Source organism: Triticum urartu, chromosome 7A (assembly GCF_056163025.1).
Source record: "Triticum urartu cultivar PI428250 chromosome 7A, HENAU_Tu73, whole genome shotgun sequence".
NCBI classification, from domain to species: Eukaryota; Viridiplantae; Streptophyta; class Magnoliopsida; order Poales; family Poaceae; genus Triticum; species Triticum urartu.
The window spans coordinates 466,286,820-466,299,221 of record NC_141879.1 but is presented as its reverse complement, the minus strand read 5'-3'; the positions used below and the strand labels follow the sequence as shown (position 1 = coordinate 466,299,221).

The window sequence follows — 12,402 nt, the reverse complement described above, 5'->3', positions numbered from 1 at the left end:
TCATGAATTTTCTTAAATGTTCTGAATCAAAGAAATTCAGAATTGTTTCCAGATTTCGAAAATTTTCTTTGAATACATAAAAATATTCATGATTTCTTTAGAATTTTAAAAATTATCACACATTTAAATTTTTTCATATATTAAAAAAAACTATAAATATAAATATAAAAGAAAAAAATAAAAATCCAGATAAAACTGACAAGGAAAAACAGAGAGAAAAAGGAAAACCGATTTGCCCAAAACCAGAAAGGGAGTCTTCATAAAAATACAAGCAGTTCTACTTCACCCTATGTGGCACCAAGCGAATAAGTGGGGGAGGAGGTATGCGTTTGGTTGCTATCTGCCGCCCTACGCGAGAAATAGGAATCATCGTTTTCACAAGCTTCCCTGTTGGACTAGGACATATGTGGGCCGCGGTCGTTAAAACGCTGGTTTTGAAGGCCCACACTAGCCCAGTCCACGTTGCGACGCGGCGTGATCATGGATCTAAATGGGCATTACCTGAAGGACCAAAATATAAGAAAGCCCTCAAATAAGTGGAACCCCAGAACCCTAACCAGGCTCTTTTCTATCCTCTCACCACTCGCGCCTCTCTCGCCCTTCCCGCCGCCGCCGCCGCCACTCCCCTCGCCGCCGCAGCAGCCGCAGCCATGGGGCGCATGCACAGCCGCGGGTAATTCTCACCCCCTACACCGCAACCACAATCCGGTGAATTTTCTGGTCTAATGGCGTCTCCGCGACTCTGTTACGCAGGAAGGGCATCTCGTCGTCGGCGCTGCCGTACAAGAGGACTCCCCCGAGCTGGGTCAAGACCGCCGTCGCCGATGTAAGAAGAAGCCTCGCCTTCTCTTGGCCCCCTCGATTCGATGTGATATGGCTGGCTGATGCGCGCGTCGGCTCGTGTGCAGGTGGACGAGTTAATCACCAAGGCCGCGAAGAAGGGCCAGATGCCGTCGCAGATCGGCGTCCTACTCCGTGACCAGCACGGCATCCCCCTCGTCAAGAGCGTCACCGGGAGCAAGATCCTCCGCATCCTCAAGGCCCATGGTGAGAAGTAGATTAGATCCCACCTCGTCTTTCTCAGATTGCTCTTTGCTTGATGAGTGGATTGATTGTGTGAGTGTTGGTGCGCAGGGCTGGCACCAGAGATCCCGGAGGACCTCTACTTTCTGATCAAGAAGGCGGTGGCGATAAGGAAGCACCTGGAGAGGAACAGGAAGGACAAGGACTCTAAGTTCAGGCTCATCCTTGTGGAGAGCAGGATCCACCGCCTCGCTCGCTACTACAAGCGCACCAAGAAGCTCCCGCCCACCTGGAAGTAGTAAGTCACTCACTTCCATTGCCATTAATCTTTCTTCTGATATAGCTTCGGTGAATTGTGAGGCCTTATCAGTTTAGTACGCAATGTACAGTGAGCGGTTCGTTGTTTGTGTTTCACTTGCTACATATGAGGTGTAGAATGTGTGCTACATATAGCTTGTTGAGTAGGAGTTAGTGTTAGGTACTACTTCAGATGAGGCTACTTAAATGTGATATTGTGTCGTCAATGCATGCCACTTAGCCTATATTTAGATCCTAATTTGTTGGCTGTGCTGTCCTCCTGGGACAGGAATTTTAGAGAAATGGGATTCTAAGCTACTTAGTTATGCCTGTGATTAATCTTAGTTGTGTTTGTGCCGGATGTGCTGCTAATTGGTGTTAGTAAGGCATTCCCGTGCTGGCATACTGTAGTGGACACTGCTGTTTCGGTGTGCACACCAAAATTATAAGTACATGATGCAATAGTTTGATTTGTAAAGATTGATGTTATGAAGTGATGATATAGCCACTTCAGACATTTTTTAAGATCTAAATGGAAAACACCTATGCATTTTGTGTGTTACTAATTGACTTCAATTTGCCAGCATGATAATGTTAACTTCTTTAGTTTGGATATGAAATAGGAATTTGATGAAGATCACAATACTTGTTTCTGAAATGTTTGCAGTTTTGAAAAATGCAACTGGTTGTGATACTGACATATGTGTCATTATCCCACGAATGGGTGTCTGGGTAACACATACAATGTGTTCTTCAAACTGCAACATTTCTACAATTGCATTTATCTATTTTAGATTCCTACTCAGTGGTGGTCTATTCTGTTGGCTGAATCATGTCATTCTGCAGCAAATCTATAATGATGAAATTGCATTTAAATTTATACGAATAAAATCATTGGTTATCTGATGTGCCGAGCAATATCAGCCATTTATGAGGGTGCATTTTAGTCTTTTAGTACTACCTCCGTCCAAAAAAGCTTGGCCCTTAAATGAATGTAGCCCAAGACAAATGGGTAGCACCAAGTTAGTGCTAGATACATTCATTTGAGGGACAAGCTTTTCCGGACGGAGGGAGTACTAACTAAACCGTGCATCTATGTAATGTAAACATTGTTGTTGAACCGAAGGCAGTTCAATGATAATTGTACGACAGTTTATATTCACTCTGTTGCATTTGTTGTATGGCCTGGATGAATTTGTACACATATCGGACTACTTTTTGTCATACGTAAAGCATTTACGTTGGACTTATCTTATAGTATTCCTGTATGTTGCCAATTGTGTTATCTCATACAACAAATGTTTTGCTAACACAATTCTTTCGCCTCTGCAGCGAGTCTACCACCGCCAGCACTCTGGTGGCTTAAGGGAGATCCAGATCTGGTGTGCTCTTAGCTGATTAAAGCTTGATTGTTCTGGAAACCATTCTTATGTAATGCTTTATGATAGTTTGGAGCCAAGCAGATGCTGCAAATTTTCTATGTTTGCCTGGAGGATGCTGTAAAACCTTTATGGTTTCACTGTTCTGTCTGTTAAACGACTGTTATAATGTACCCAGATTTTGTCAGTTACAGTTAGCAGTTACCGTATGTTTTTTCAGATAGTACATGTTGCTCTTCCGCTGAAGATCATATACTTTGCTCTTACTCAGCGGTTTACTGAACTAAGCCTCGCATTCAAATACTTGAGCGTTTTCAAATTGAAATGTTGACCACATCCTTAGGAAATACATAGTATGGCATCAAAGGAGAATTTTGATTTGGTAAGGTTCACATGCTAGAGTCCTGTAGTATGAATGGTTTCATAAGTTTTTGGGATTTTTCATTCCTTTATGAATGGTGCAGGCTAACTTCCTTTAGTCTAGCTTTGCTGAGATGTTGCATTTAAACTCGGTATCAGCAGATCATCTCCTCTCAAACTGCCAATAAAGTCGTAAGTAGAGAAGTTTTTCAAAAACTTACCTCGTTTTTCCATCAAGTGTCCATTGCTAATGCGTTCGTATTATGTTACGTGGATGGACAAATTATAAATTGGCGTTCTTGTTCCTCAACATGTTAAAGATGCAGAAGTCGACTGAAGAGCTAAAGAAAACATAACGTATCCAATTTTTGGGATAAAAATCAAATGGCCACCTATGTCAAACAATGTAGCTAAAGTTCTCAATTTTTGGCATGAAAAACTAGTGTCCCTCGAATCTGTACACACCCCTTGGCAACATCCTCGTGTTACACATGATCACTATGGCAGTATGACAACATCCTTCTTTTTTCTTTGAAAAATAAGACTTTATTGACCTCAAGGACTCCACACCAAGCAAAAGCACACCCCCTTGGAGAATCGGCGTCCTCATCCTCGATCTGCTCCGATCCGCGCGAGCCCTTCTCAAGGACTCACGTGATTTTTTTTGTCAACAACAAACGAGCTAGTGCGGCCGGCTGTACCTTGGAGAATCGGCGTCCTCATCCTCGATCTGCTCCGATCCGCGCCGCCCCCTGTCCCTGGTGGCTCCGGCCGCCGTTTTCTGGATGCCGGGTGTGCGGATCTGGTGGTTGGGTGCGGATCCGGGGGAAACCCCTGGCCGGCGCGGCGGCCACACTGAAGATGTCGCCTTTGGGCGTCGTTCTCCTTGCTGAAGGCTTCGGTGGGCTTCCTGCACCTCCCACCCCACCCAGCAGCTCAGGTGAAAGCCTCAGTTCCTCGTTTCATGGCGACGACGGCACCTTGGTGGCGTGAACCTTCCTGAAGGCGTCGTCAAGGAAGTGCTCAAGTGGTGGTGGAGTCGGTGGTGGTTCGACAGCGGATTGTATTGGCCTGATCTTCATCTTCGGCAACTTGCTCGGGTCCAGGTGTGGAGGGCTTCAGCCGCTGGTGCGAGGGGATCGGAGTCCCTCTCTCGTGCCATGGGCTATGGTGCCTCCTATCCTTGACCGATGCGTGGTGCTGCATACTCTTGGCCTTCTCCGGGGTTTTAGCGCCTTCGTCTCGACAACTCTCGTCCGGTGCTCTGCCTTGCTGCTGGCGGCAACGGTGACTGGGTGTTCGGCTCCCCGTTTCGTGTGGGTTTGTTCCTGGTGCCTCTCCTTCGGTTGCTTGGGAATGCTGATCTGGGTTCTAGGGTGAACCACTCCGCAGGCCGCCGGCGCCGCACCCGTCGAGTCCGGATGAAAGGGTAGGGGCCCTTTGCGTAGGCGGAGTCAGGTCATGTGTTGCCCCTGTTTTCCTTCTGATGGCAATCAGTGACACAAAAACATGCACGGTGGTGCCTTCCTCCCATAGCCTTAGTAGGTTAGCTGGTTTCGGCTTAGCGGCGTTCGATGTCATTCTATGCCTTCGAGTTGTTCTACTGAGCACAATGTATCTTTATTTCCGCTCTTTGTTTTCTTGTTGTAAGTGGCAGTCCTGTAATCTTGGCCGGTTGATGGCTTTGTTAATTCAAAGTCGGGCTCTTCTTGAGCCTCCGTTCTAAAAAAGCACACCCCCTTGGCAACATACTCCTGTGTGATACAATCGTGGAAGACCACAGATCGTGTGACACTGGCATCAAAGAAGAGGCAGAGGAAATCCGATCGCTTGATTCTTGACTAGAATGAATCGTCAAGATCCCATCGAATAATGCTCTCACAAGATTTCAAACCACCGGTATATGGTCAACCCAGTCAGTCCATTCATGTTAATGATTGTATTTCGGCAAAATTGCAATGGTACATCACACTACATTACTCCGTACATACAGAAGATGTTAGCTACTGAGTTGCGCTCGTGCAAAGTGCCTGAACAATGAACTCAATTGGCAAATAAGCCAAACAAAAATAAACACAGTAGCTTCCGGTTCTAACTCTCAAGGGTTTGGCTTAGTGTATCTGGCGATTTTACATGAGCTTCTCTGACGATGATATCCCGTCCATGAAATTCCTGTTGCATTAGCAAGAGTCGAGATAAGATATGATAGTTGTCAACATAGTCGCAAACTCGCAATATCATTGGGAGTGGCATAAAAAAGTGTATATAGAAGCAGAGTCTAATCAGGAAAAAAAATGAAATGGAGGTGCTTAAGATATCATGGAGCTACTGGTAAGCTTCAGGTTATGCAGAAACATTCTGAAACAAATGTAATCCCATTTTACTTATATAGGATTTTCTTATACAAACTAACCCGAGATGCAGATTCTGAAGGAGATGCATATATGAAGTTTCTTGAAATAAATTCAACAAGGGTTTGCGGTTTCCATTCTAATATCAAACCCGAGGGAATAAGTAGCAAAATACAGAAGTTAAAGAATTATACCGTATTGTTAAGCTGCAGAGCAGCCTCAAGCTCTTCGGCTGAAGAAAATGAAAGGAATCCATAGACACGACTTCTCCCTCCTTTGCGATCTGTCAGCAGCCTTGTACTAACAACAGTTCCACACTGAGTGAAGTGCTCCCTCAAGTGTTGAGGTTGAACAGACCATGCAAGGTTGCCAACATAGATCTTGTATCGACTTTCAAAGATATGGTCCTTCATGGGTGGTGTATGGGACAGGCTGGGATTTCTCCTACTAGCAACGACGTGAGCCGCTAGTTTTACAAACATCTCACGCCCATCCAGGTCCTATAAGAGAAACATCAAAGTAAAAGAGAGTAATTTGTAATTGGATTACTACACGGAGCACTTTCATTTGTAGACAATATGCAAGTTGAGAAGAAACTACAGAGAAAATGAAGCCATTGTATGACTCACAAATCCATCGAGAGCATTGATAGCTGTTCTAGCTTCTGCAAGAGAACGCATCGTAACAAAGCCACATCCTCGACTAATCCCAGTCTCGGCATCACGAGAAACCTGCGGGTTGTTAACAACTTCAAATATTACCATCAAAATGAGCCTCTAGAATCTTAATTGGAAGCAACAAAATATTACCCAAGGATGTGACACCATCATACGTATCATATACAATCACGCATATAACTAAGGCAGCAATTAGAGTGTAATTCTATTGAGACCTAAACCAGGACATCATTGAACAGATACTAGCCAAACGGCACCAAGTTCAGTTCACTGGTGTGTCGGTCAAATATTACTGACTAATACAACGCCACGAGAAATATGAAAAATGAGAAGCATCTGATATAAACCCCACCCTTTGTTCATCAGCAGTTTTCAGTAAGATATTGTGGAATCATAAGCGCAAGAGCCGCCAGTAGAGATTGTAAACATTCAAATAAAGTATATAAAAAGGAAAAAATACGACAGACTGCTGTTTTCTCTGCACAATTGAAGTATCCAAAATACCAAACCTGCTGCGTAACAGGTGGTTCAGAGCATCCATTGAGATTTGTGGAGTTGCTAGCCTTACTGATGGTGAGGCAGGTGAGTTAAACTCTATCTATGGGGTTACCAGATAACTTCACTTAATTCTATGAACTCCCGAGGGACGGACCAGAGCAAGGTAACCCGTAGTGCCATGCTAGCTTAAGAAGTTAAGAAGTACTCCATGGATGGTAAGTTATAGGCCTGGGGCAATACCATGGTCCATGGCTGCACGGGCCATGCCTATCTCCTACCTCCATGTCCCAAGCCATTGGAGCCATCCATCCAGGGGGCGTCACTGGTGTTCAGCCGGCCCGTGCAATTCTTCTTCATGGATGATAAACACCGTGTAGGGTATAGTAACACTATGAATCCGACAGCGGAGCAGGCGCGCGACCGCGTGAAATGCAAGGGAGCGCACCTCGACGGAGAGGACGGTGCCGTATGGCCCGAAGAGCTCGAGCAGTTCGTCGACGCCGCACCTGCGCGGCAGGTTGCACACGAACATCTCGCGCGGCCGCGGCTGCCGCCGCGTCCACCCGCTCCCATCCTCGGCCTCCGGATCTCCGCCGTAATGCTCCTCCTCCCCGTGCGCCGCCGTGCCATTGCCCCCGGCCCACTCCTGCTCGTCATCCTCGTCGTCAGACTGCGCCTGCGTAGCGGGCCACCGAGGTGTCTCCTCTTCCTCCTCTGTATCGAACGCTAGAGGCGTCTCCTCCCCATCCTCTGTCTCGAACGCTAGTTGGCTCGCGCTGGCTCTCCTCCCCTGGCCGAAACGAGAGGGGGAGGCGGCGTCGGGGTTGGGGAGGCGCGCGGCGGCGGAGGAGAGGGCGAGGCAGCGGTGGCGGTGGCGTGTGGGGGGAGAGGATAGGTGATGAGAATGGATCGGGTTGAGAAAGTGAAGCAGGGTGTGATACAGGGCAGGGGCGGAGGCCATGGCGGTCGGATAGGGAGGAGGGAGGGAGAGCAGCCGAGAACGGGGGAAGAAGGAAAGCGGCGTTGAGTGCCGAGCTTTCCTGACAAGGACGAGATGAGCGGCCCGATGGTTAGCCACGTATGCAATTTGCTCCGTGCCGTACAGCAATAGCTGCGAGAAAAGTGGCGATAAAAATGAAACTAGAGGCAGCGATGTCAAATAATTCAAATTTTGATTAAAATCAGATATTTTTTTGGGGCCCATCTTAGTTTGATCTCTTCATCAATCTAATGTAATTTGTTGCCTCCCCTCTGCCTGCCGCTTCCAGCAGCTGGTGATGGGGAGGAGAATTCTAGTGCCGCCGCTTTCGTTAGCAGTTTAGGTTAGGGTTTTCTAGTCTTCGCAGGTGCGGTGTAGCCGGTACTCGGGCGGATGGTGGTGCTACTTCTTCGAGTTTGTCGTTCGGACTTCGATTCTTTTCAAGTTTGTCCATTTGGATGTAGTCGACAAAGCTCCGGCGTAGATTTTTGCCGTCTCTTTGGGACGGTGAGGTTAGGTTTTTTTTTTTATCTTGTGACGAGATTTGGTGCCAGGTGCTTCAGATCTATGCAAGGGTTCAATGGCGACGATTGCGGCTCCAGGGTGCCGGCTCTTAGGGTACGCGCACGAAGACTTCCTGAGTGTCATTGACAAGGTCAAGCTGGCTCCGGTAGGGGAGCGACGACAGCGCCGGCTCATTCTGACGGCAATAGTGATTATTTGGGGTCTTAAAATCTTAATGTAATTTTTATTGTGTTTGAGATGCTTTGTAGTTCTGCTGAACTTTGCTAATAGACCTGAATCATTTTTGCAAAAAAAATAATGAATAAAGTCGACGCATCCGTTTTTTATTTGTTGCTGAATTACAGATCTTTTTTCTCTTTCTTTTAGTTTCTTGAAACAAAACCCAAAAAAACAGGGACCAATTTTGTTGAGTTATGTTCATGCTTTAGAGGGAGAGGGGGGCAGGGTAGAAGAGTTGAAGAGAAAATACTATGGATGAATTTTTAAATGCACTCCCATTGTGCGAACTTATAATTTTTTTAGAGAAATGCCAACTTCTATTCATTTATTGTTTTTGGGTCTTGTACTGCTACTTTGTCTTTGGTTCCTCGTACTTCAATCACATTACCAAGCCTGAACATTATTGGTTAGTGCATCTCCAACAGCTTTTGTATATTGGTTCCCAAAAAATGGTGATAGAAAAAGGAGAGAGAAGGTTCAGCAATTCAAATCAAGTTGTGCTTTGACAACCTTTGTATATTGGATTTGCTATATTTGTACAAAACATGCAATGACATGTGGGAAAAGTTTGCCAGACACTGTCGGATTTCGGGTTTCGGCAAACCCTTGAGGTTCGAACACTGGGGTGCGTACGAAGATCTCTCTCCCTCTCTAGCTTGCACACACCATGATATTACGACCTAGCTCGACGAACCCAGAGAACAAGAGACACAAGAGTTTATACTGGTTCGGGCCACCGATGTGGTGTAATATCCTACTTCAATGTGGTATGGTGGATTGTCTCTTGGGCTGAGGATGAACAGTTACAAGGGAAGATCAGCCTCCTGAGGTGAGGTGTTCTTATGCTTGGCGAACTTGTATGGTCAAGGATGATCTGGATCCTCTCTCTCTGGATCAGTTTCCCGTTTTCCGTTCCCTTTCACTGTGGTGGCTAGTCCTATTTATAGAGGCCCTGGTCCTCTTCCCAAATATTGAGCGGGAGGGAATCCCATAACGGCCAAATTCGAAGGGAGACAACTAGTACAAGTTATCCTGACAAAAGTAGCCTTCGCCTGCCAAAGGCTCTGGTGGTGACGCCATCTTGGGCTCCACGATGACCTCCGTCCTGCCGTCCTGCTCGTCTTGGTCTCGTTGCACCAATATGAAAACCTTTGCCTGATGCCTCGGGACTCCTCGCCTGTGCTTGCCTCTTTAGCACCAAAGAGGAAACGAGGACACTGCGCGCGCTGGCGCCCTCCTGGCCCCAATCGTCATGTCTTGCACCACAGAAACCTCGAGGTGTCCCTTGCCTTGATCTCTCCGCCCCTCACGAGCCTGCCTGGTGAAGTTGCCCCTGAGGAGGTCTTGCGTCGTCCACCTCGCGAGGCTTGGCCCCTCGCGAAGGTCTTGAGTGTTTGCTGGTGAAGATGGGTCGTACAGGGCCGCTGGTGGAGCCACGTTGTGGGCCGCAGGCAGGCAAGTCTGGGGAGCCCCGTTTCCAGAACGCCGACAGTAGCCCCTGAGCCCAAGACGCGCTCGGGCTTGGCTTCGAGGCGAAGCCAAAGGGCAAATGTGGAGCGCCGCGGGCCCCAACAGCCTGCGGCCACGGTTGGCGCGTGGCAACTGATTGGACGTGGGCGTCTCTGTTTCCCCACACTGCCTCGGCAACTGTCCATCTGACAAAAAGGTCGGCGCGGGCAACGCTTGCCTTCATTGCTTTCCTTTGTCTTGCTCCATATCCCCTCTCTCGCTCCTTGCTTCTGAAATCTCCAGATCTGCTTCAATCCCCTTCCTAGCTTTCGACCAATGGTGCCCCGAAAGGCCAAGGCCGTTTCGCCGCCTGTCTGGTATGAGTCGGCTCTGGACGCGCCCAATGTCTCGGAGAAGAACCTCGCCGCCACGTGCCTGCTGACGGCGGGGGAGAGCAACGAGAAGGGGAAGACCGAGCTCCGGGCTGGCTCCGTCGTGCCGGAGGCTTCGAAGAGCTCCTTCTACCCCTTCTTTATGAGCAGCGTCGTCGCGTGCCTGGTTCCCCCCTTCTCCGACTTCTTCTACGTCGTCCTCCGTCATTACAGGTTGCATGCCCTCCATCTCCATCTCAACTCCGTCCTTCTCTTGTCGATCTTTGCCTTCTACTGTGAGGCGCATGTCGGGGTGATGCCATCCGTGGCACTGCTACGCCACTTCTTCTTCCTCCGAATCAACGACGGCCACACCTCTGGGTGCGCCAACTTTGTCGCTGCCGGCAAGGCCAATGTGATCTCGAAGGCCGAAAAGAAGGCCGATGGCTTCAGGAGCAAGTGGGTTATGATGGATGCCAAGTGTGTCCACCCGCTGTTGAAGCTGCCGACGGAGATGCCCCAGTCTAACGAGGGGTGGTCCCACACGAAGCTTACTGACGACCGGGCGAAGTTGGTGTTGGAGAAGATGACCATCGACCTGAGGTCGAGCAATGCGAAGGCGGGGGAGCTGACGGGGCCATGCTCCTGAGAGAATTCCTGATGCTGTGGGTGGATCCTCTCCAGGCGCGCTCGCACCCCTTGTGGACGCTCGGGGGCGGAGAAGGCAAGCTTCGCTTGAGTCCGGAGGCCTTATCTGAAGAGTAGCTGGCTGTAGCTCTCCACCTCTTGGTCAGGGACGACCAAGAGTATTCGCCGAGTGCCCACATTCCCTTGTTCCTTCGGAAGGACGGGGCGCTGGTCGTGGCCGCCATGCCCACCTTTGACGGGCATGGCCTGGTGCCGCCGGCGCCCCCTGGGGTCCCGGTTGCGACGGCGATGGTGGACGTGTCTTCTGGTGATTCCCGCAGGGATGGGGAAGAGGAGGAGGGCGAGGAGCGCGACTTGGAGGCGACCCCCGAGGGGATGAGGGAGACCTCCCCCTTGCGCAAGGCCGACATCCTCCGCACCCTGCCTGATGACGATGACGAGGCTGGTGTCCTCCCGGAGAGAGAGGAGCCGCCCGTGGTTCCGACGAGGGGCAGGTCGGCGATGATCTCCCGGGATGACGCTCCTGTCCCGACACCGCCTGGAGCTGCTTCCGGTCCATCTGCTGCCCCTGCTTCTGCTCCTGCAGCCCGCGCGCCCGCGCCTCAGGCTGCGAGGCTCTCCAGCTTCAAGCTTAAGAAGCGGAGGGACTACGCCGCGGTGGACCAGTAAGTGTTCTTGTCCTGCCTTGTTCTTACTTCTGCCACTCGCCCTTGATGCTTCTCCGTTGTGCAATCAGGTCGATGCCCGCGGCGAAGAAGAGAAAAGAGGACGAGGTGGTACTGCTCGAGCCCAGATCACCCCTCTTCATGGATAAGGGCAGCGGCGCTCGTGCTTCTCCATCCCGATCATCCTCACGAGGCTTGGTGGAGCATCCTCAGGAGGAGTCAGCCCCCGAGGCCCCGCTGGCTCCGGAGGTGCCAACGTCCGGCTCGGGCGCTGGGGTCCCCGAAGCTCAGGAGCTTCTGGCCTCCCAGGCCATGGTGACAACGTCGCCTTCCCCTCCTTCTACCACATTGTTGTCTCCGGGTTTTTCCGCCTCTCCTGACGTCCTGGAGCGTGCTCTTTCTGCGATGGCCCTGCTGCGAGAAGATCTTCAAAGCACCGACCGTCGCCTGGTGGCCGGACGCTTGGAGCTGGTCTCTGGCTGGCTTCACTCCGATGTGTCCGTCCGGGCGATGCTGAGCCAGGCTGCTGTGGACTCCGAGAAGGTTAGGGAGGCCGTCGCCCAAGCTGTGGCCGCCCGCGAGGTGGCGCTGAAGGATGCCGGGGACGCCCAGGACCGATGCCGGTCGCTGGAGGCCGAGCTGGAGACCGTGCGGAGGGAGCGTGCTAAAGAAGCCCGAGGCCTCAAGGCGGAGGAGGAGAAGATTAAGGCCCGAGAGGACGCCGTTAAGGATCGCGACGCCGAACTGGAGGAGTTGGCGAAGGCGCAGGCCACGGAGCGCAGCCGGCTGGAGGAGCTAGAGCAGAAGCTGAAGGCGGAGAAGGCCGAGCTTGACGCCAAGGCGAAGGTCCTGGCTGAGGACCGCACGGCCTTCAAGCTCCTCGAGGAGAGGTCTCGGACGGCGCTGCGGTCACTCTATGAGAATGGCTTGGAGGAGCCGCTGACCGCCAGCGACGAGGGCC

At 50.3% G+C, this 12,402-nt stretch overlaps 2 protein-coding genes across 2 annotated transcripts; one reads left to right on the top strand and one right to left on the bottom strand.

The window, feature by feature from the left end:
* Positions 1–524: 524 nt before the first annotated feature.
* Positions 525–2,918, top strand: LOC125523307 (small ribosomal subunit protein uS15z). The gene is made up of 5 exons (XM_048688355.2): positions 525–673; positions 754–826; positions 909–1,047; positions 1,135–1,321; positions 2,653–2,918. The coding sequence occupies exons 1-5, from the start codon at positions 651–653 to the stop codon at positions 2,684–2,686; spliced, it is 456 nt and encodes a 151-aa protein (XP_048544312.1). The 5' UTR covers positions 525–650; the 3' UTR covers positions 2,687–2,918.
* Positions 2,919–4,961: 2,043 nt separating this feature from the next.
* On the bottom strand, positions 4,962–7,624 carry LOC125531121 (28 kDa ribonucleoprotein, chloroplastic). Its single transcript, XM_048695526.2, has 4 exons — positions 7,031–7,624; positions 6,040–6,141; positions 5,605–5,910; positions 4,962–5,231 (listed from the first exon to the last, which is right to left on the bottom strand). The coding sequence occupies exons 1-4, from the start codon at positions 7,544–7,546 to the stop codon at positions 5,151–5,153; spliced, it is 1,005 nt and encodes a 334-aa protein (XP_048551483.1). The 5' UTR covers positions 7,547–7,624; the 3' UTR covers positions 4,962–5,150.
* Positions 7,625–12,402: the final 4,778 nt, after the last annotated feature.